The 22,369-nt window shown below is 37.8% G+C and overlaps 3 protein-coding genes and 1 long non-coding RNA gene across 5 annotated transcripts in view; 2 read left to right on the forward strand and 2 right to left on the reverse strand.

Annotated features, from left to right (window-relative positions):
* Positions 1-13,178, forward strand: part of LOC134652281 (serine protease inhibitor 28Dc-like) — a 28,878-nt gene extending 15,700 nt beyond the window's left edge. For both annotated transcript variants that reach the window (XM_063507455.1, XM_063507462.1), the window contains 6 exons: positions 6,055-6,132; positions 7,912-8,119; positions 10,077-10,217; positions 10,885-10,973; positions 11,199-11,615; positions 13,008-13,178. In XM_063507455.1, coding sequence (XP_063363525.1) covers positions 6,055-6,132; positions 7,912-8,119; positions 10,077-10,217; positions 10,885-10,973; positions 11,199-11,615; positions 13,008-13,159 — 1,085 coding nt within the window. In that variant the 3' untranslated portion in view covers positions 13,160-13,178. The remainder of the gene's footprint in view (positions 1-6,054; positions 6,133-7,911; positions 8,120-10,076; positions 10,218-10,884; positions 10,974-11,198; positions 11,616-13,007) is intronic.
* On the reverse strand, positions 1,990-3,499 carry LOC134652414 (uncharacterized). The gene is made up of 2 exons (XR_010097179.1): positions 2,592-3,499; positions 1,990-2,427 (listed from the first exon to the last, which is right to left on the reverse strand). It is a non-coding gene; the product is annotated as an uncharacterized LOC134652414 (long non-coding RNA).
* A 1,388-nt stretch (positions 13,179-14,566) lies between the features above and the next one.
* LOC134654474 (male-enhanced antigen 1) lies at positions 14,567-15,890 on the reverse strand. Its single transcript, XM_063509918.1, has 3 exons — positions 15,655-15,890; positions 15,152-15,286; positions 14,567-14,744 (listed from the first exon to the last, which is right to left on the reverse strand). Exons 1-3 carry the CDS (start codon positions 15,847-15,849, stop codon positions 14,616-14,618), a joined length of 459 nt encoding a protein of 152 aa, XP_063365988.1. The 5' UTR covers positions 15,850-15,890; the 3' UTR covers positions 14,567-14,615.
* Positions 15,891-16,211: 321 nt separating this feature from the next.
* Positions 16,212-22,027, forward strand: LOC134652325 (protein-L-isoaspartate(D-aspartate) O-methyltransferase). Its single transcript, XM_063507499.1, has 7 exons — positions 16,212-16,366; positions 16,707-16,843; positions 17,327-17,552; positions 17,835-17,920; positions 18,450-18,527; positions 19,837-19,924; positions 21,922-22,027. Exons 1-7 carry the CDS (start codon positions 16,270-16,272, stop codon positions 21,933-21,935), a joined length of 726 nt encoding a protein of 241 aa, XP_063363569.1. The 5' UTR covers positions 16,212-16,269; the 3' UTR covers positions 21,936-22,027.
* Positions 22,028-22,369: the final 342 nt, after the last annotated feature.

Raw genomic sequence — 22,369 nt, forward strand, 5'->3', positions numbered from 1 at the left:
AAATTCTGATAATGAAATTGATATGAAAGAGTATCACAGCGTGGATACAGATAGTTCTGTATCTTCTGAGGTGAGAAAACGAAAGACCGCATCCAGGAGGATATGTCGTCACTGTAATAAAAAAAAGCGACATAACAAGGACAAAAATAGGGATAAAGAATCCATTACAGATGATTGCAATTGTCAAACTTGCTCAAACAACTCCGATACAAAGTCACAATTTCAAGCACCATTCTCAGCCTCAGCTTTTACTCCGGCTCTAGCTCCTGCTCCGGCTCCAGCTGCGGCCCCAGCTGCAGCCCCAGCTGCGGCCCCAGCTGCAGCCCCAGCTGGCTCAGTGAATACCACCTCTCAGCTCACAGACATGTCCAGGAAGCAATATATACAAACTGATTCTTCGCCGTATGTAGTACATGTCCAGAAACAACAAGAATCTCCCAATGATGGCACTTCTATTCATTCAATTGCTTTTGGCAACTTTTTGAAACGGCACAATTTTAGGAACATTGTTAATGGTAGTGTCAAACGTATAGGCCGCAATAGAGTCGCTCTATCATTCTCAAAGTATGAGGATGCCAACCATTTTCTAAAAGACACTCGACTGACTGACAACAAATATAAGGCGTTTATTCCAAGTTTTAACGTTATCAGAATGGGTGTTGTTAAAGGCATACCAACTGAAATGTCTTTAGAGGAGGTCAAAGAAAACATCAGTGTCCCAGTAGGTTGTGGTGAAGTTTTAAAAGTAAGGAGAATTAATTATAAAGTGATTGTGGATGGTTCTCCGGTCTGGAAGCCATCACAAACAGTTGTTATAACGTTTGATGGCCAAGTTCTTCCAAAACGCATATTTATGTTTTATAACGCTCTACCAGTAGACTTATACATCTATCCAACGATCCAATGTTACTCTTGTTCTCGCTTTGGTCACACGCAGGGACAATGTAGATCTAAACCGAGGTGTTACAAGTGTGGAGAGGGTCATACTGGCTCCACATGCACTATTGAAGAAGATTGTGCATCTTGTTGCTTATGTTCCGGTGTTCATTTTGCCACTAATAAGTCTCGCTGTCCAGAGTATGAGCGCCAGAAAAATATTAAGCTATCTATGGCACAAAGTGCTATATCTTATACAGAGGCCTCTAAACTGCACCCTCCTGTAACAAAACCATATGCAGATGTGGTCATGTCCACTCCAACATCTCTCCCGTCTCAGCATAATAGAAATAATAATAACTTAGGTACAACTACTCACTCATATAAAAAAACAGTCTTTCTGAAACCTCGCAGCTTGCCAAAATCCCAGAAAGGTTTTGACACTGCCTCACATTACAATTTATCTAAAGACTATAACATGCCATCCCCCTCTGGGAATGGTTGTGCCATTGTGCAACAATTTAACAATAAAACTACCAATGACCTCATATTAGAACTTATTCAACTGTTAAGTATTAATTTACACAAAAACCATTCAGAACCGTCCAACGCTGCACATATTACTAGTCCTCATGTTTCCTCCAATAATGGCCAACAATTCCAAAATTCTTCAATGGAATTGTCGCAGCATTAACAATAAAAAAAGCGATTTAATCCATTTAATTAAGAAGTATGACCCTTTTGTTATTACCCTATCTGAAACATGGCTCAGGTCTGAGTCATGTTTCAAAATTCCTGGCTATGCATGCCTCCGCGAAGACAGGTCGGATGGGCATGGTGGTGTAGCCATCCTGGTAAAAAAATCATATCATTTCTCTCATGTTCCATTAGCACCTCATAATAATGAATTTTCCATAATCTCAGCTCTTGTAGATAGCATTTGTATAGTTTCAGTGTACATACCTCATCCCTCGCTTACCATACTTAGTGAAGTAAGAAACATTATATCATCTCTTCCTACTCCATGTTTAATATTAGGAGATTTTAATTGCCATCACCCAGCTTGGGGGTGTTTCAATTCAAGTACTTTAGGCGAGGAAATAATAGACATAGTTGATTATTATAATTTATGTATATTGAATTCTGGTGTTCCTACGCGTCGGTCTGCTCCCAATGAGAATCCTAGTGCATTAGATTTATCAATTTGTAGCTCTTCCATATCACACTCCTTACTGTGGGAGGTACTTCCACTTTCCTATGGCAGTGATCATTTTCCAATTCTCATTTCTTTTCCTATTAAAAACAGACCATTACATAAAAGATCTCCACTTTTAGCATATAAACTTCAAAATGCAGATTGGGATAAGTTTCGCAAACATATGGATGAGAGGTTGGGAGAATTACCCGATGTATCTCGTGAAAATTTGTTTAAAACTTCTGATGCTTTTGCTAAGTTTATAATTAATATAGCTGATGAAGTATTTCCTCGTAAGAAGTCCTCTAAATTCAATATTCCCAGCCCTCCATGGTGGGATTCTGAATGTTCAGAAGCTGTTAAAAAGAGAAAACAGTGTGAGTTAATGTATAATAATAATATGAGCGAAGAGAACTTTAATTCCTTATTAGTTACTTTAAAAGAAACAAAACAGTTTTTGAAGAAAAAGAAAGTTGACAGTTGGAGATCCTTTTGTGCATCTTTAAGTCCTAGCACTCACCCGTCAGAAGTTTGGAGGAAGGTTAGAATGTTTAGAGGAGCTTTTGTAGAAAATAACGCCATCAATCTTGATCCTCCAGTAGCCGAGAAATTTTTAGATAAATTAGCTCCTTCATTTGTCCCATTCCCTGTGTGTCCTGAACTGGCTTCCTCGCCCAATATTGATAATGATAACGTGCAGCCTTTTAACAGTCCATTTTCGTTTTTAGAGCTAAAGAATGTCTTATCATATGTTATTGATTCTGCACCAGGATGCGATGGTATTCCATATTCATTTTTGAAACATTCTAGTGACAACGTTATAGGTTACTTTCTTAATATTATCAACGGGATTTTTATGACAGGTGACATTCCACCAAATTGGAAAATACAGTTGGTGTTACCCTTTCTCAAACCGAATAAACCCCGTAATGATCCAAATTCGTATCGTCCAATTGCGTTATCTTCTGTTTTAATTAAGATTTTAGAACATTTAGTTAAAAATAGGTTAGAGTGGTTTATTGAGAGTAAAAAATTATTACCCGATATTCAATATGGTTTTCGCAAAAGCAGAAGCACTTTAGACTGTGTGGGTTTGTTAGTTTCTGATATCCTTTTAGCCTTCTCGAAACGGGAATATGTCGTAGCTTGTTTTATAGACATCAATTCGGCCTATGATAATGTAAATATATCAATTCTTGTAAATAAGTTGTTCCTCTTGGGAGTTCCTGAACGCTTGTGTAATATTATTGCTGCTATGTTTTATGAACGGACGATTAGGTTAGATTTAGATGATAAAGTATTTCACAGGACAGTTTGGAAAGGACTACCACAGGGTTCTGTTCTTAGCCCTTTACTTTTTAATGTATATACATACGACCTTAGTTCCAATTTGCCAGATTATATATCAATTTTACAATATGCCGATGACATAGTGTTCTACTCAAGAAATAAATCCGTACAAAAGGCCTGTGAACTCATAAATGCTAGTTTGAATGAACTAAATGTATATTTAAATAATAATGGGTTAGACCTTTCAGTCCCGAAAACCTCAGCAATTATATTTTCTCCCAGGAAAAAAACTGTTAATGAAAGTTTATCCTATGGTGGAACTACAATCTCCTTTCGTCAAGAAGTCAAGTATTTAGGAATGGTTTTGGACTACAATTTGTCAGCCAAGGGTCATTGTAATTATGTTAAAGGTAGATGTGAACGCTCATTAAACATATTGAGATGCTTGGCTGGTGTATGGTGGGGCAGCCATCCTTTCTATTTGAAGCTTATTTATAATGCAGTAATAAGAAGCGTTGTTGATTACGGTTCTTTTCTTTTAACTCCGGGTACAGAAGATGCCATTAAAGTATTCAATGTCATACAGAATAAGTCACTAAGGACAATCCTTGGTGCTATGCGAACCAGTCCGGCTAATGCCATGCAAGTGGAGTGTGTTGACCCACCTGCGCATTTGAGACGTCAATTTTTATCCGACAGATTCATTTTTAGGACTATGCAATTTTCGGTTCATCCTCTTATCACAAAATTATCGACTCTTTATGATCATATGCAGTCATCTCCATATTGGCGTAATAGAACTCCTCCTTGTATAATTAATAGTTACCTTAAATTTTTGGCTCTATCTTCTCCTACTGTCAGACATATTAACCTTCCTATATACGAGAAAGACTTTGACTCTTTGATTATTTCTCCACAAGTTTTTCTAGACTCCAATATTTCTAAGGATATAATAACTGCTCAACCTGTATTTAACAACTTAGTGGGCGAATATTGGTCTGGTTGGCATTACATATACACAGATGCATCAAAACTTGCTACAAATAGTTGTGTTGGGGTTGGTGTATTTCATCACCAGTATAATGTTGTACAAAAAATTAAACTCCCTCCAGAATCTTCGGTATTTACCGGAGAACTATTTGGTATTTATAAAGCTGTTGAATATGTTTGCATGTTCAATTTAAATAAATGTGTAATTTTTTCCGATTCTAAAAGTTGCCTTCAAATTCTATTAAAATCTCCTTTCAAAATGACTAACAGTTACCCTTTGTTATATGATATCCGAGACGTCTTGTTAAAATGCGAAAAGAAAGGGCTTACTGTAAACTTTGTATGGGTGCCAAGTCATTGTGGAATTCCCGGAAATGAGAAAGCTGATCGTCTGGCGGTAGATGCTGTTGCTTCTGGTGATATATTTCCATATAAAAACTATTGTCATGACCTTCTGTTGCTCCCCAAAAGATATCTCAGGTTAGCCTGGGAGTTCTTTTGGTTTTGGAGCAGCCTGGAATCCGGAAGTTATTACCTTAAGATTCAAAGTGACATCCCTGTAAAGCCGTGGTTTTACAATAAAAACTTTAAAAGACGTGAAATATCATGTTTAACACGCATGAGATTGGGCCATACATCTGCTCCTTCTGACCTTGCTCGATTTAAATTTATTAACGATCCCAATTGTGACTGTGGTGCCGAGGAGGCGGATATTAATCATATATTCTTTTCATGTCCTTTTTATGATCGTACTGCTTTGATGGATTCTTTACTATCCAAAAATGTTCCATTTCCAATAGACATCCCTTCCTTGCTCATCAATCCAGACTTTTATAACATCCTAGCTTCATTCATCGTTTACAATGATATAAAGGTATAATATTTTATAAAACTAAGTATATTTATCATTTTGTATTTCATCTATATACCTACCTGTCCTGACCACTACACTTTCCAAATTCCGAATTACCTTTAATCCTTGTTCCGCGTTTAATTTCCTTCCCTTTAATTTACTTGACGTTGGCTACGGGCAACACCGCCCTCAAGTCCATTAAAAAAAAAAAAAAAAAAAAAAAAATATTTTATGAAATCTATCGTTTTACCTATGCCGTACATTGAGCATCTCTAATTAACATGATCGTTTATCCCTCCTCGTCATACATATTTCGATGCGCTTGTAAATTCCGGCATGAGCTGATGTGATGTGATGACACGGACATGGCGAAATTAAAATAATTTATTTCCTATTTTAGTTGTTGTTAATGTTGTTGACTAGATTTACCGGAACGTAGGTATAGTGCGACATAAAATAGTAGAAATTAAATAAAATGGAACGAATAAAATTCCATATTAAATTTAAGTAAAAAGTACGTCAAAAATGTGACAGTTACGTAGGAAGTGACGCCCTCAATTATTTTCCACAATTTCTTATCGGACTATAACGTAAGGAACCGTAGAAACCGCAAAAAGAAAGAAAATACATCTATTTAACGACACAAAAACCTGAAACAGGAACCCCCATGACGCTTGATTTGATTTTGATAAATATACTTGGTCAACCAGATCTTGACAGTAGAAAAAGGCGGCAAATTTGAAAAATGTAGGCGCGAAGGGATATCGTCCCATAGAAAATTTGAATTTCGCGCCTTTTTTTACTGACAAGATTTGGTTGACCAGCTATAATTTGTAAAACTCTGCGTCAGGTCTCCTCTCGATGGCGCTTCTGGGTAGCGCTGGCAACACGTACACGGAGCTGGCAACGGCGCTCGGGTTTTCCCAAGGTAAGGTTTTTTTTGTTTGGAAATGCGGGAATCGGGAATCACCTTTGGCAGACAGTGGTGCGTTCACGATAAGTGAATAAAGGTCAACGAACTTCCGAATGTTTTTTTGGTGTGTTCGCGGGTTAGATTTTATATGAGTTCGTTTGATGGGTTACATATTTTATAAGAGTTTGTCTAAAAGCTAACTCTGTACCGACTTTGTTGTGACAAAAGGAAGTATTGCAATTCCTTTCGCTAGAGTTTACTTTTCATTGGTCATTTCATACCGTTAGTATTGACAACCAAATTAGCGTGACCATGACCAGTGAAACCTGTGTCGAAACGTCGGTATATAAAGGTAATTGAATAAATTTCGCGTTAGACCCGTCTATAAATGTGAGTTGTGTTCAAAACGCGAAGGTTTTAAATATTATATAGCGTGAACCTTATCAGCATATGGATCAGCAATTAAGAGCCAACAGGAGCTAAGATTTAAATATTTTAGGTAATTATACCCGTCTCGCTAACGGAAGGGGCTTCTAAAACTAGTGCGATAAGGACAAGGCGAAAAACCCTGCGTAAAAATCTCAAAAATCGAGGTTTCGTACTCGACTGTTTCCTCCTCCAAAACTTAACCAATCGTAACCAAATTTGGAAATCTAAATGATTATGACATTATCTGTGTCGGAACGTTTTGCTTTTTTGACTAATTGATATCAGTTTTGAATAGCACGCCTCTCATTGCGGCATAGTCAATTAGGCCATTTTGGCCATTTTTGAAGGGCTCTAGCGCCTTAAAAAACAAAAATATCAAAAAAAGCAAAACGGTCCGACACAGATATTGACAATATTAATCTGTGTTGAAAAAATCATTGCTCTAGCTTCAAAACCCACGGAGGAAACAGTCGAGTACGTTTGTATGGAGAAATGACCACTCCTGTTGGCTCTTAAAGTCTGTCACCGTACAAGAAAATGTTGCATAAAAGAAACACAAAATGGCATAAAACAATAAAATTATAATGCTGATGGTGGTCAATGTGTTCGCTTTACATAACATAAACAAAACAGTCGAAGGCATTGGTCGGCCTTCGTTTGTTTGATGTGGACGCACCATCACCAAGAATAGGAAGTGCTACCAAAGGCCACTGTTCGCGTTACTTCATAAACTAAGCGTAAAAAATAACGCTTTGTATTTCACTTGGCTTATGGAACTTACTGTTTAGGTAAAATATAAAAAAAAACACACTCATTAGCTTCGTTTGACTAGTAAATATATACTATTGTAATGCTTTTGTATGAGGACAAGTTACGTTTTTCGTTAGATAAGACAAAAAACGCATGTCATGTACCTACGCAATATTATGTAAAGTCGAGTTCATAAATATGTATACTTACATTTTTTCACCTTATTGCAATAGATTAAGGTGAAGAAATATAATATGTATAAGTACATATTATATATTTATGAACTCGTCTGAAGGTACATTATAAATACACATCTAAACCTTAAACAATAATTTCAACTTAGAAAAAAGCTATTATTATTAGTATACTTACCTAAGTTTTTTTGTACCTAAACGTTTGAACCTTATCTAAAATATCGAACCTTTACGAAATTTTACAATTTCATGAAGCCGTCATGACATGGTCATTACGTCATAAGGGGTCATTGGTTGGGGATCCACCTCTGGTCCACGAGCGGGATATCGCCATAATACATGCATAACGCTGTCTCGCTCACACACCGGAGCGGATTCCGAATTCGCCTCAGTGTGTTGACCGCGTATTAATTCCAACCAGATATTCTCCGAAACCGCGCGCACCACGAACAGTTCGGCTCGCTACTGCATCTCCTGAGTAACTCAACTACATACGCGGACGCCATATTGGTCGAGCCGCGTGCGCGCATCCGACCGCTGTACAAGGAGTTCCTTCAACGCGTGTACCGAGGCGACGCGCGCGCTGTGGAGTTTACCAACGCGCCCTTGGCTAGAGACACCGTCAATGAGTAAGTTCAATAATCGAATTTAAACTGTCGTGAGTATACTGACATACTACCTATACTTAGTTTTCTAGGGTAGTACTAACATAGCGCAAGACCTCCCCCAACCAATCTCTCATCATCATCGGGCGGCCAACTTAAACGCTACTGTTAAGTAGTACTACTGTTAGTGCTTGAAAATGGAGACCTATGCCTAGGCTCTCCGAAACATGTCGCGCGACTAAAATTACGTGAGTTAAACGGTATTTTTTTTGGCTTAGGTACGTTTTTATAGGACAGCTAAAAGACTAAGCACAGTGCCGTTTTACCACACAAGGCCCGGTGCTCGGGCCACAGAGGAGGCCCACAATTCCACGAAGGCTGATCTGATGGCTCCTCTACACGATGGCCCAGCGTCGGTCACTCCAAGGGACGCATTTATGCGTTAGAGGGAGCAAGTGATATTGCTATCTCATTCTACCGTATGGCTGCGTCCCTTGGAGTGGCCGGCGCTGGCCCATCGTGTAGAGGAGTCATGACTCAAGTGACTCATGACATGACCCTGCCCCTTTTTAGGGTTCCGTAGCCAAATGGCAAAAAACGGAACCCTTATGGATTCGTCATGTCTGTCTGTCTGTCTGTCCGTCCGTATGTCACAGCCACTTTTTTTCGAAATTATATGAACTATACTGTTGAAACTTGGTAAGTAAATGTATTCTGTGAACCGCATTAAGATTTTCACACAAAAATAGAAAAAAACAATAAATGTTTGGGGTTCCCCATACTTAGAACTGAAACTCAAAAAATTTTTTTTCATCAAACCCATACGTGTGGGGTATCTATGGATAGGTCTTCAAAAATGATATTGAGGTTTCTTATATCATTTTTTTCTCAACTGAAAAGTTTGCGCGAGAGACACTTCCAAAGTGGTAAAATGTGTCGTCCCCCCCCCCCCCCCCCCCTCCCTGTAACTTCTAAGATAAGAGAATAACAAAACTAAAAAAAATATATGATGTACATTACCATGAAAACTTCCACCGAAAATTGGTTTAAACAAGATCTAGTAAGTAGTTTTTTTTTAATACGTCATAAGTCGTAAACCGCAATTTACCTTTCATTCAATTACTTGCTGCTACGGAACCCTTCATGGGCGAGTCCGACTCGCACTTGGCCGCTTTTTGTTCTATAGGTAATAGCCCGTGTTAACTGATCGTCTCTAGAGCTACATTTTTGAAGATATATTTTTACTTTCGTGACTAATAAGTACTCCCAAAATTTATAAACGAATTCATTAGTAAAGCGTCCATGCAATTTTGCAGTCAATTGTACCTGTAGCTACAAGTCGTAAGAGTACATTCTAAGTTTCTGAATTTTAGCACGGCAGCGCAAAATATGGTGGTCGCGAATTGATGTCGTATATTCTCCTTGTATATGTACCTATAGCTAAAGTGGTCTGTGGCACCGTGACAATGCGGGTCTGTAGTCTGTCACTGGCTTAACTGCCTCCTTTCAGGTAGTTGACCTTCGCAATTACCATATTAGTCTGCAGTTATATATATGTAGTTTGAAAAGACTATAGGTACAAACAGCAACACTCCTGACTGTACATCGGTGGACATTATTACAAAAGGCATAAGGTCTACCGATGTACAGTTAACAGTGTGGGCGATGGTACAAAGGACTTCGTTCAAAAGTAATGAAAATGAAACGGCCCACTAAGCTGTCTGGTTAAAATTCTATAGGTACAAATTATATGCTATTGCTATTGTGAGCATCACCACCGCGAGGAAAATAGGTACTAGCTAAGAGAAAATTGCAAATCTAATCCAAATGAATGTTTTAAATATCCTTATCGTTCAACAGTTTATTCTACTAAACTAACGTGAAGAAAAACATATATTGGCCTAAGTTTTTCTTGAGGATAAAATGCAACTTTACACACTAAAGAAGAAAAAATCGTGAGACTTTCCGTGGTGTATTTCAGATGGATCAAAAACCACACAAAGGGGAAAATAGAAGAATTTCTGAAAGAACCCCTCCCAGTCGAGACGAAGGTCGCATTGCTGAGCGCGCTCTACTTCAGCGCACAATGGACTCATCCCTTCTTGCCGGAACACACGAGGAAGTAAGTAAACACAGTGCCGGAACACGGTAAGAAACAGATAGGGTAGGTGGGGTAAATATAAAACACGGGACAAAACATTTAAACTTTATTCTTTCAACTTATTAAGTGAGAAGAAAACTGAACTAGTAGCGTACAAACGTGGCTTTCCATGACAGAAGGGTCCTTATGCTTCAAATGCAATAATATTCTTTTTATCTGAAATTCCAACAAAAATTCTGATAGGTGTTTATTGCCCATGAAGCATAATTAAATCGGGTACTTCAGTCCCACGAAACGAAGAGTGAAGACAATTGAAGGGATGTTTACAAAAACAACACAACTGCTTAGAGCGGTTGACACATTTTTAAGAACATTGTTAATCGTTTCAGGTGTCAACCAGTGTAGTCAGTTATGTTGTTTTTGTAAACATCCCTTCAATTGTCTTTGTGGTTGACATCAAACTTAGCTGGCATCAAACTGGTTAAAGTCTTAAAGTTCACATCTACCTCGCGCAGCTAAATAGAAGATGTTGATGTCAAGTGTAGCCTGTGGTGTAGCCAGTCTTACTTCGGGTCCACGAAGACAATATGTCGGTTTCGAAGCGAAGCGAAAGAAGTTTAGGTCAATGAGTGGTGTTACAATTAATAGTATGAGTAAACGTATTATTTATCCGTTTCTCGTTTTACAGGATGGCGTTCAAGACTCCCACAGGCGACGTTGTGGCCGATATGATGTTGAACTTCGGACAGTTCCAATACACATATTCAGCCGAAGACGGTTACTTTTTTTTACATCTTTTTCAATTTAGTGTTGTTGCACACTGAAACCTGAAAGATTCGTTCAGCCCGGTATAGTTTCTCGGGACTCATCTAGTGACGAAATATAATTTCATAACTATTTAGGTACTTAACTAGTTTAGTTACTTACCCAAAATTGTGAAGTGATCATCCCACGGAAACCTCAATATATCTGCGAAATTAAAATATTCTCATATATTTTCAGGCGTCCAAATGATAGCTTTACCCTACAAAGACAACACAACCACAATGTACGTGTTGAAACCACTCAAAAAGCTTACCCTACCAGAGCTCCTGAACCGCCTGAACTACTCCAGGATCGACCAGCTCATCTCCAACATGACCAATGACAGAGCAGTCATCAGATTCCCAAAAATGGACCTTAAGAACTCAATCCATTTAGAAGACAGCCTTAAATCCATAGGGCTAAGTGCGATGTTCTCTCCGACTGCGAATTTCGCTCTTATGATAGATACGGATAGGGATGATTCTAATGAGGAGTTGCTGACGAGGATAATTTTTGAGGATAAGTCCCAGCATATAAAAGATGCGGTGAACGCGCTGCCGAATCCGGGGGTACATGTGGACACGGTGCTGCATGAAGTTAGGATCACTATAGATGGTAAGTGCCTAAGAGATATTCTTATTAGTATTTGTATGATCTAGAATTCGTCACTGCACGGAATTTTGTATGCATCAATTCCGAGGTTCGGTCAAAACATGACTTTTATGTATTTGCAACTTTTTTTGCTTCAATGCATTTTGTCTTATAGACTCAAAATAGGTATAGAAATATTAGAAATTTGATTCATACAAAAGCAAGATCAATTGGCACCATTAAAAATTCACTGAGCCAATTGTCATACGCCAGCTTACACTAGCAATTGTATCTATGTGAGCAATAACAATTTCATGCCAATTTTAATGCATTATTACGATTAGTGACAATAATAGGTACTACCTGGCAAGGACAAAAAGTAGACAATAATTATATCAATTTATGTCACTATCACAATGTAGTGGTTTTGGTTTTACGCATCCTGTTACAAGATAAACGCGTAACCTTGCTCATTTAAAATGAATTTGATAAAAAATGATCGTGAATTCGTGATTCATTTTAGGCACGTGTAGACTATGTGCCCTCCCATTATTGTTGTACATATCAGACTATCGGTTATTAATTTAAACAAGCAATTTGTTTTGTAAAAATTATCATCCTCATTAAAAAATCGTAAGCTTAGTAATCTTTAAAATGTAGGCTGTGTCACTCCCGTCCCCGTCTTATTAAAACTAATAGCCACACATCACATTCTCAAAAACCTGCTTAGGTAATTACGGTGAAAAAAATCGTATTCAACATTTATCATAGGTAGGCATCCTTTCCGCAATCGGCAACAAAACTGTGTATAATACTTTTGTCGTTTTGTCCGTGTAGATGTTTTTGATAGATAAACTATTCACTTCATTACATCTGCAGGGATGACGGTTCGATTGTACCTACCTACGTAGTTCATCTATGTGATCTATGTAACCGATGTGTGAGAAAATAAAATAGTTGGGACGTTAGCTACATGTGCCCTATGTAGATAATTTTTTCTGTAACTCCTTTTTTTTTGCAAATAAAATATTATGAATTATGAAAAAACATATTATGAATTATGATAATTGGATGGATCAACTATTTCTTGTTGTTATTCTGTCCGGTCAGCCAAGAGACAATAGTGGCATAGTTTGTTAGAAGACATGTACACCACCTTCTTCTGACACGCTTGGTAGACGACCCTCAATGGAAAGGGTTTATAATTAATTATAAGTATCACAAAAAAGCGTGTTGGTGAATTTAAATGCCTAAAAATCTTTCTTTTAAAGAGTGACCCAGGAGCACGTAACCATGGCAACGAGTAGTCACTCGTCTAGTCAGAAAACGTTGATTCACCCAATTGTAGAATTTATCAAAACTCGTCAAAACGTCCAAAGTCTGACTGTTAGAAATAACATATTTCTCATTGTCCAGAATACGGCACGGAGGCGGTGGCGGCCTCTGGCGGGTTCCTGGCCCGCACGGCGCAGCAGTTCTACGTGGACTCCCCCTTCTACATGTTCATCAGGGACGAGAGCACCAAACTAGTCACCTTCAGTGCTGCCATCTTTAATCCTACTCTGTAATCTATTGGCACCAGTAATGAACAATATGGACATGGTCCCACCCCAATGATGGACATAAGTTTTAACCACTAGCGGCAGACTAGACGAATTTGAATCAATGCATCAATGGTACCAGAAAATAGAAGCGAATTTGTTTTGTTTTTAAATTTAAAATAAATCATAAGCAACTCTGTTCCATTTGGTAAAGATTTAAATTTAATTGGAGGTCAATTTTACAAGTATTAGGACGGTAGGACGCTATAGGTAAAAGAAAGGGTTATACCCTCGTCCACAATAGTAAACCTTATTGTAGGGATTTAGTTTTAAGGAGTTAAAATCTGTTTTATACTGATTATAAATGTTTATTCTGATAAAAAGCTTTTTAATTTTACAACTAAGTATACTATACAACATAATGCTAATAATATGCCTATTGAACATTTACATCTAGTCTAGTGTCTATCTCTACCTCTGGGTACTCTAGGGATATTTAGCAGTAGCAGTAGTTCATACATGAGAGCATAAACAAACTCGAAATAAAGTTATTTTATAAATGTAAATAATTTAATTACATACATACATACTGACATATTTCAAAAACTTAATTTAATTTAACCTAATTAATATATATTTATTTATTAAGGTAACTAAGGTAAGGTAATTAACAAAATATAAATAGTAATTTTTAATTGATCATGTGTTTTGCCCGTTTTATCACTTTCGCAAAAATTTAAGCAGTATCAAAATAAATAAATAAATCTTAATATCTGGGCGACCGAGCTTTGCTCGGAAAACATACAAAAACTCAAAAATGAGCGTTTTCTCAGAGATAAGACCTAGCTAGATGGATTTTTCGCCCCCCAAAACTCCCATATAGCAAATTTCATCAAAATCGTTAGAGCCATTTCCGAGATCCCCGAAATATATATACATATAAATAAATAAATAAATAAACAAGAATTGCTCGTTTAAAGGTATAAGATAAGATAGATTCAGAAATAAGTAGGTATTCGTAGATTATAGTAATTAATTAATTACTAAGCATTCAAATCAAATACTCAATGAAGAATGACCCTAAAGTACAGTCAAGGTATTAAATATCGACACCGTCAAAATGGCAAAAATATATTGTCGCCCTTATAATAAGGTAGTGTACATATTTTTGACGATTTCGGCAGGTTTCGGCATAAAAATGATGTTTCGGCCGAAGGTTTGTTTTCCGCCAAAACAAGAGCAAACCCAAACCTTCAGTTTCAGCAAAAAATCCAGTTTCGGTTGGAAACTACTTAGTGTCGTTCTATAGAACTTGCTAACTATGTAAACAAACCGCCATATTTAAATTGTCTCTGAATGATGAATTTACAACTAGTGACTTTTGTTTACATAGCAAGTTCCATAGAATGACACTTTACCTTTACATACTGGATAGTTAAAACTAAATAGAATCTCATTAATTCCTAATGTAAATTGCGTATCTTTATCTGTTGCTCCGGAGTCTCTCTAACCTGTCATTCAGGGTCTGCTTCCACTGGTCCTCGGTGACACTCTGTGCCCAATCGGGGATGGAAGCCTGGGGTAGAGCAAAGTTGGCCATTGCTGACATTACCTGTAATAAGAATAATATTGTCGGGAAAAGTCACTAACACCATTGAAATTATTGGACAATAAACCGTGTTACAAGTGTAATAAAGTGCATTGTTACTTTAATTCTTTGGTAGTACTTAGTGTCTTTTGCTTGTCACCCGACATATGAGTTTTGATGAATAATATAATGATGGGTGCTCCTATAATGGGGCTAATGCAAAGGTTTTGGGGTAAAGCTTGAATTTTTTTTTTACTAATAAATGAAACAAATAAAGATAAGATAAAGATAAAAGATAGTTTATTCAAATAGGCATAATTACAATGCGCTTATGAACATCAAATAAAGCTGGGTAGTAAATGAAGTTCACATGCAAAAAATATTACATAACTTCTTTATCTTTAAACTCAGCTAGCATATTGCATTGTTACCTGTTGTGCTCTCTCATTGTCCATTTGAATGGGGTCAACCGGGCGAGGCACACTCCAAACTTCTCTGGCTAGCATATTTTCCATAGGCTCAATGGCAGGGACATCATTTGCGGGTGCTTGTTGGGTATCTATGTTCTGTAAGCACAGAAAAAACAGTTTAGAAAAAAAAACCACTGATATTTAAACTCATAGATGGTAGGATACTAAAGATACGCGTGCGTCCGTGAGGGAAAAAACATACGCAATGCGACACTATGATTGGTCGAATTTATTTGTTTCCCACCATAATCCATACTAAATTTACGTTGGGGAATTAAAAAAAAATTGAGAACAGGGGCAAACAACAATAGCGCTTTCGCTGCTACTCCTACTGAAAGATACATAAGACTATCCCGTTTTGGTCATTTCCTCCAACCTCATGCCTGATCGAGTTATACTAGATTCATGAATAAACTTAACAAAGAAAAAAAAACAAAGGTAAAGTAAGTAAATGAACACCACACCTGTGTGTCGTCGTCACTGTTTTCGTGGTCAGAATGCATAGCTTCAGGTCCCTGTGGCAATGGTTCGTAGCCGAAATATTCGTTTTCTTCATCGCTTTCTTCTGCATTGTTACCATTCATCATGAGATCGTGACGAGGGGGAGGCGTGAGTTCATGCGGCGAATTGTCGGGAGGATCGGGGCCGTCGCACACCATTGTCAACTTGATACTACTCGCTGGTTGTATCTGTTTAAAATTTGAAACTGCAAAAATCGCAACTGATTTCTTAAAATCTTAATTTTGATGCAGCAGAGCAGAAACAGAAAGTGACCAAATCTCAAACAAACGACACGAACAACATTTCAAAGAGAATAATAATCACTACGTCAACATTTGACAGCTTTGACAGTTGGCAAGAATGGCAAGTTTGACGTACGGCAGTAATATTTTACTAATAAAATAAAAACAAGGGACATAAAATCACACAAATATTGCGCGATTTCGCGACGTTTTCTATTCTACCTCAAACATGTTTAATGACATTTGGTGATATTGACATTTCAAATTTTCAATTCTTCAGTTCTATAAAAAACATTGGTTCCTTTATTTACAGAAAAATTGGAAAAATATTTGTTTATGTTCTTCACCGTTGGATTTTTGGTTACGGCAGTGTTAGTGATGGCTTGGAGGAGTCATGGTATAAATAACGCTGATTTGGTGCGCAATCTTAAAGGTAAAATCACTTTCGCAATCTTATAAGTAAATTGAACTTAAATTATCTTCTTCCTCTATAATTCAATGATAATCAGTAGTGAACGTAGCATCAAAATTTTTCAATTTAATTACTCTTAAAGTTTGTCTTCATGATAAGATGTAACATTAAAACTACGAATGTGTGGTAAATGATGACGATTTTATGCAAAACTTTTATAGTAATTCATAAAATATAGTTTCGTAATTCAAACTTATTGAGTTTTATATGCTTACAATAACAGAACAAATTCCTTATGTCTGAGCCATACAATATTTTATAAAAACGCGTGGAATTTAAATGATTGTTTTGTTTATTACAGCAAATGGCATTATTAAATCTGATGCAGTAGCTAATGCTATGAACTCTGTGGATCGTAAGAACTACTGTCCCTATGCTCCGTACCATGACTCTCCACAGTCCATTGGTTACTCTGCCACCATCAGCGCCCCACACATGGTCAGTATACAATACTTAAGGCCAGATTAGCCATAAAAGGAAATTAAACCCCTCATTTGGGTATTTTGATTTTAACTTGTTCTTTAAAGCGCGACTTAAGTCATGTTTCAGTAATGTCTAACCATCACATTCCTGACAAAATGTATGGAATTTGACATTGACCATCAGTTTTGTGATGATTGCTAACAGCCCATTAATGGTACACAGTTAAGTGAAAATGCCCATTTATCCCTGTAATATTGGATCAGCAGATAATCTAAATTAAAAACTTCAAGACTGTTTTTTACTAGCAAAGAATCGCCGGGAGTTGAGGGCAAACCAATGGTTTTGACTATGGACCTCTCTACATCCAGGTACATAAAGGTATTTAAGGGTCTACACTTACACAAAGGTCTCTATAGGTCTCTTGGCTTAATCTGGCCTAGAAAACATTTGATCAAGGATTATCAAGACATGTTTTTGAAAACTTATGTTTTCTTGCAGCACGCCCATGCACTGGAAAGGCTTAAAAACCAATTGATTCCCGGTGAAAAAGCCTTAGATGTTGGCTCCGGCTCTGGATACTTGACTGCCTGCATGGCGTTCATGGTCGGAGAGACCGGCCGAGTCATAGGCATAGAACATATTCCCGAGCTGGTTCAACTAGCTACAAAGAATATTATGAAAGATAATCCTGGCCTTATCACTTCTGATCGGATTAAATTAATTGGTTAGTAAACATTAATTTTATATAATACACATGTTTTATTAATTTGATTAAGAAGAATTAATCAATAGAGAGTGATAATGTGTATATGATGTATATCTAAATCGCAAATAATGTGTATATATAATTCTAAATCGCGGGAGTTGTTACGCGGAAAGGTGCGCCTTGCTTCAGTTCACGTAAATTCTAGAGTTATCTTGAGTTCGAGAAATTTCGAGCAGAAACCCTACTTAACAATATATTTAATGAAAAACCTCTTGTAACTGAACTTGTTTAATTTTGTAGTCGGGGATGGGAGAGTTGGTTATGAAGCTGACGCCCCGTACAACGCTATCCATGTCGGAGCGGCTGCACCCACACTTCCACAAGCTGTAACTATATTATATTTTATTATCACTTTTTTGCATGCAATCTTAATTCCTACTTACTACGGTGACGTAACGACCCAAAGTGAGTCCCGGGCTCCGACACTAGATCACGCCATGCCTCTCGGTCTTGCGATAGCTCTCGCCAGTCGCCATGGCCGATGATGATGATGGATGGTGGATCTTAATTCCTACTTCTACAAAACCAGTCTCCATTTGGTCAAGCAGGACGCAATCACATTGCTTTCCCGAATTTCGGTAATATTATCGCGACATAATAGTAACAATTGTGTTAAATATATATTAAAACGGGTCACTCACGTATTTTAACCCCCGTGATAAATTTAATATGTCTGTGTCGCATGGAAGGTTTGTTGAGTAACATATTTTTGGACACTAAATATACCTACTTATGTACTTATTCCGTTAAAAAAATTAAAATCCTTCTTACTACACCTACCTTAGCATGTCTAACAGGAATAAAGTCCGCATTTTGTTCTTTAAAAAAAAATTCAATATGTCAATTATTTTCCAGTTAATAGATCAATTGAAGCCAGGAGGCAGACTCATAGTGCCAGTCGGGCCAGAGGGCGGAGAACAACATTTGACACAGGTAATAAAGGAAAACAGTCCGTATGTTAAAATTGCTAAATCACACAAAAAAACCGGCCAAGTGCGAGTCGGACTCGCGCACGGAGGGTTCCGCACCATCAACAAAAAATAGAGCAAAACAAGCAAAAAACGGTCACCCATCCAAGTACTGACCCCGCCCGACGTTGCTTAACTTCGGTCAAAAATCACATTTGTTGTATGGGAGCCCCACTTAAATCTTTATTTTATTCTGTTTTTAGTATTTGTTGTTATAGCGGCAACAGAAATACATCATCTGTGAAAATTTCAACTGTCTAGCTATCACGGTTCCTGAGATACAGCCTGGTGACAGACGAACGGACGGACGGACGGACGGACAGCGGAGTCTTAGTAATAGGGTCCCGTTTTTACCCTTTGGGTACGGAACCCTAAAAAGGTAAAACGGTCGGTTTTTTTCGACTATAGTCTAAACTCTAAGGATTGTAGAAAGGTAGTAGTTCTTTTAATGACTATTTACCCACTCTCCATTTTTAGGGTTCCGTAGCCAAATGGCAAAAAACGGAACCCTTATAGATTCGTCATGTCTGTCTGTCTGTCCGTCTGTCCGTCTGTCCGTCTGTCCGTCCGTATGTCACAGCCACTTTTCTCCGAAACTATAAGAACTATACTGTTGAAACTTGGTAAGTAGATGTATTCTGTGAACCGCATTAAGATTTTCACACAAAAATAGAAAAAAAAACAATAAATTTTTGGGGTTCCCCATACTTCGAACTGAAACTCAAAATTTTTTTTTTCATCAAACCTATACGTGTGGGGTATCTATGGATAGGCCTTCAAAAATGATATTGAGGTTTCTAATATCATTTTTTTCTAAACTGAATAGTTTGCGCGAGAGACACTTCCAAAGTGGTAAAATGTGTGTCCCCCCCCTGTAACTTCGAAAATAAGAGAATGATAAAACTAAAAAAAATATATGATGTACATTACCATGTAAACTTCCACCGAAAATTGGTTTGAACGAGATCTAGCAAGTAGTTTTTTTTTAATACGTCATAAATCGCCTAAATACGGAACCCTTCATGGGCGATTCCGACTCGCACTTGGCCGCTTTTATATATCTTGGGTCACTCACGTTTTTATCTGGAAGATTGCTCGACATGTTTTACTTCATAATAATTTGATAATAACAATTTATTAACGTGTGTGACCTGTTTAAAAAAATAGAGTGATTCTCACGGACGATTTATAGTTAAAATTCTTAACTTTGGAATGTACGATGATTAAAAAACAAGGTATGGTTGAAAGTACAACAGTATTTATCTGTCACGTAGGTGGACAAGGCAGCGGACGGGTCGCACACGGTCAAAAAGCTGATGAGCGTCATCTACGTGCCTCTGACCGACAAGGAGCGACAGCACCGTGAGTGACCGACATACTTACTCGTGGCCGGCGCACTGTTCTGCCTGGCTCTGATATGCTGGTACAAGGATCTCGTGCGAAAACTCTGGCGACTTGTAACGTAGGGCGTGTATATTAGGCTTGTGCCTGCTCGTTCACTACAGAGAGCGCTCCGCTCTCGGTCAATCGGTCAAACGAACTAGTTCGCTCTTTTAGTTCCTTTAGTTCAGTTCGGTCGTTGAACTTGTTGGGAGCCGGGAATGAATAGGAATCGGTTTTACAATCGATTTTTTTCCAATCTTTGGTAAATTCAAATTGTATGATATGATTATGTCGATATTAAACATTAAACACCTTAACTCAATAAAAAAAAATATATATATAAAAAAATATTTGTTTTTCCATCATACTTTTCGGGCTTTGGCGTGTCACGTCGTTTTTTGTCTCGTTCGCACTTGTGCTAGCGACATTTTGAACCGTTTCGTTCCGTCCGTTTTCCGTTTCACTCAGTCAAGCGCTCTCCAATCCCACTGAACTAAAGGACCTAAAGACCGATTAAGAGCGCGCAAAAAGATTTAGTTCCTTTCGGTCCTTCACGGGATTTCATTCCTAACAGTTCTTAGTTCGCGACCGACACAAGCCTAGTGTATATATTGTGCGCTGCCGGGCTAGCACATGATTGGTGCGACAGTCCCTCTTTAATTAACATAGACAAAGACGGGTATAGTCTATCTCGCCGCGAGATACTGTCGCGCAAATCATGTGCTAGGGGTGCTGACCAGCTATCATGTCGCATTTTTATCACCTGTCATGCTATGCGTCACTTTCGCACTTACCTATTTGTTAGAACGTGACAGCCATGGTGACAAATGATAAAGAGCCGGCCATCTTAGCCCTACTGGTCACACAAACAAGTCGTTCTTAAGTATTTCAATGTAAGTAAATGACCGGATTAAAATAATCCCATCAAGACTATTGTAAAAAATGAGGTTATATTTTTTACAAAGAACATCATTTGTAATTATTGTAATACATATATTTATCCAGCAGGCTTAGCTAGAGTGTGCCATATATGACAGTATCTCGCATTAAGGCTCATTTAGACGATGCAAGATCTCGCATGCGAGTTTTATTACTTACATTGCGTTATTTGATCGGTCTGCTGAGTTGCTGTCACCTCAATGGTTCGCAATGTAACTAAAATCGTATACGAGTTCGCGCGCCGTCTAAATGATCCCTTTTAGTCTTATCTCTCGCGCGAGATGCTGTCGCGCCGAACTCGCGCTAACTTTACCCTTAAAGGTTTACACACTTTTCTGTACTTGTTTTTAACCTTTTTTTTTTTCAAAAAATATTTGTGATTATTTAATATTGTTAATCCAATATACTTAAACAGCAGGTCTGAAGCCGTTACGATAGTTCTGATTTGCCCCAGTCCAATGAAAAAGGTAAAGCTAAAACAAATATCGTATATAGTTTGTCAAAGGACTGTCTCATTTCAAACATAAACAGAGAGAATCATACTATCTTTATCTTACACTAGTACTAGCACCCAAAAGAAAAGGATGCGTATAGTTTTTTTTGTTCTTATTTACTGTCAATTTGGTTTGACCAACTATACTATAGTATGAACTGCTTGACGTTTACGTTAGCCAAGTGCGTAAACTCGATCGCAGTCCATCTCTCTCGCACTAATGCATTGGTCCGATAAAGAGGGAATGCGATCGAGTTCACGCCGTCTATGTCAACTCGTGGTACGGCTACTGTAGGATAAAGTAAAAATGAGAAAATCCAGTGTCGGCGAGACTTGTTGCGACGCTGTCACTAAGAGTACGGATTTCCGTTGTAAAAACCAAAATACAAACTTATCCATAATTTAGAGCAAAGTTCGTTTTTGTTTTGAGTGTCAATTTTCAGACCCGACATAGAAACACGAGCGAAGCGAACGTGGTCTATTTTTACTAATTTGAAAACGAATTCTACTTAATTACTTAGTTTCAATGGTACCTTTGTTTTAGGTACTTGGCGTTAAATTCTGAAACTAAGACGTGCACTGCCTTCGTTCCTACTGAACCAATGACCTGTCTATCCTCCTAAGACCCTGCGTACAAATTTTTGAACTTACAGATGTAGTGCATAATTATTTTCCATCGTGTTTTCACGGAAACGTACGAACGTGTATTGCTATTTCAGTCAGTCTCGGTACAAAAAGTACTCAGGTTGGCTGAAGTAGCATGATAAATACTACGAATGTTTCCGAGAAAGTACGATGGAAAACAATGTGCAGTTACTAAGGGTTCCAAATTCAAAAACAAATGCTTCTGATTCTTCTGAATCCTGTGGGTCTCAGGAGGCTATTGTATATCTGACTGAGCTTTAAAACGTATAAGGTGCTTTAGGGTCACTTCGAAAGCGGGGTGATTTTGAAAATCGATACTATCTACTATAGTTCGTTTTTTTAGCATT

The sequence above is a fragment of the Cydia amplana genome, chromosome 1 (assembly GCF_948474715.1).
Source record: "Cydia amplana chromosome 1, ilCydAmpl1.1, whole genome shotgun sequence".
Lineage (NCBI taxonomy): Eukaryota > Metazoa > Arthropoda > Insecta > Lepidoptera > Tortricidae > Cydia > Cydia amplana.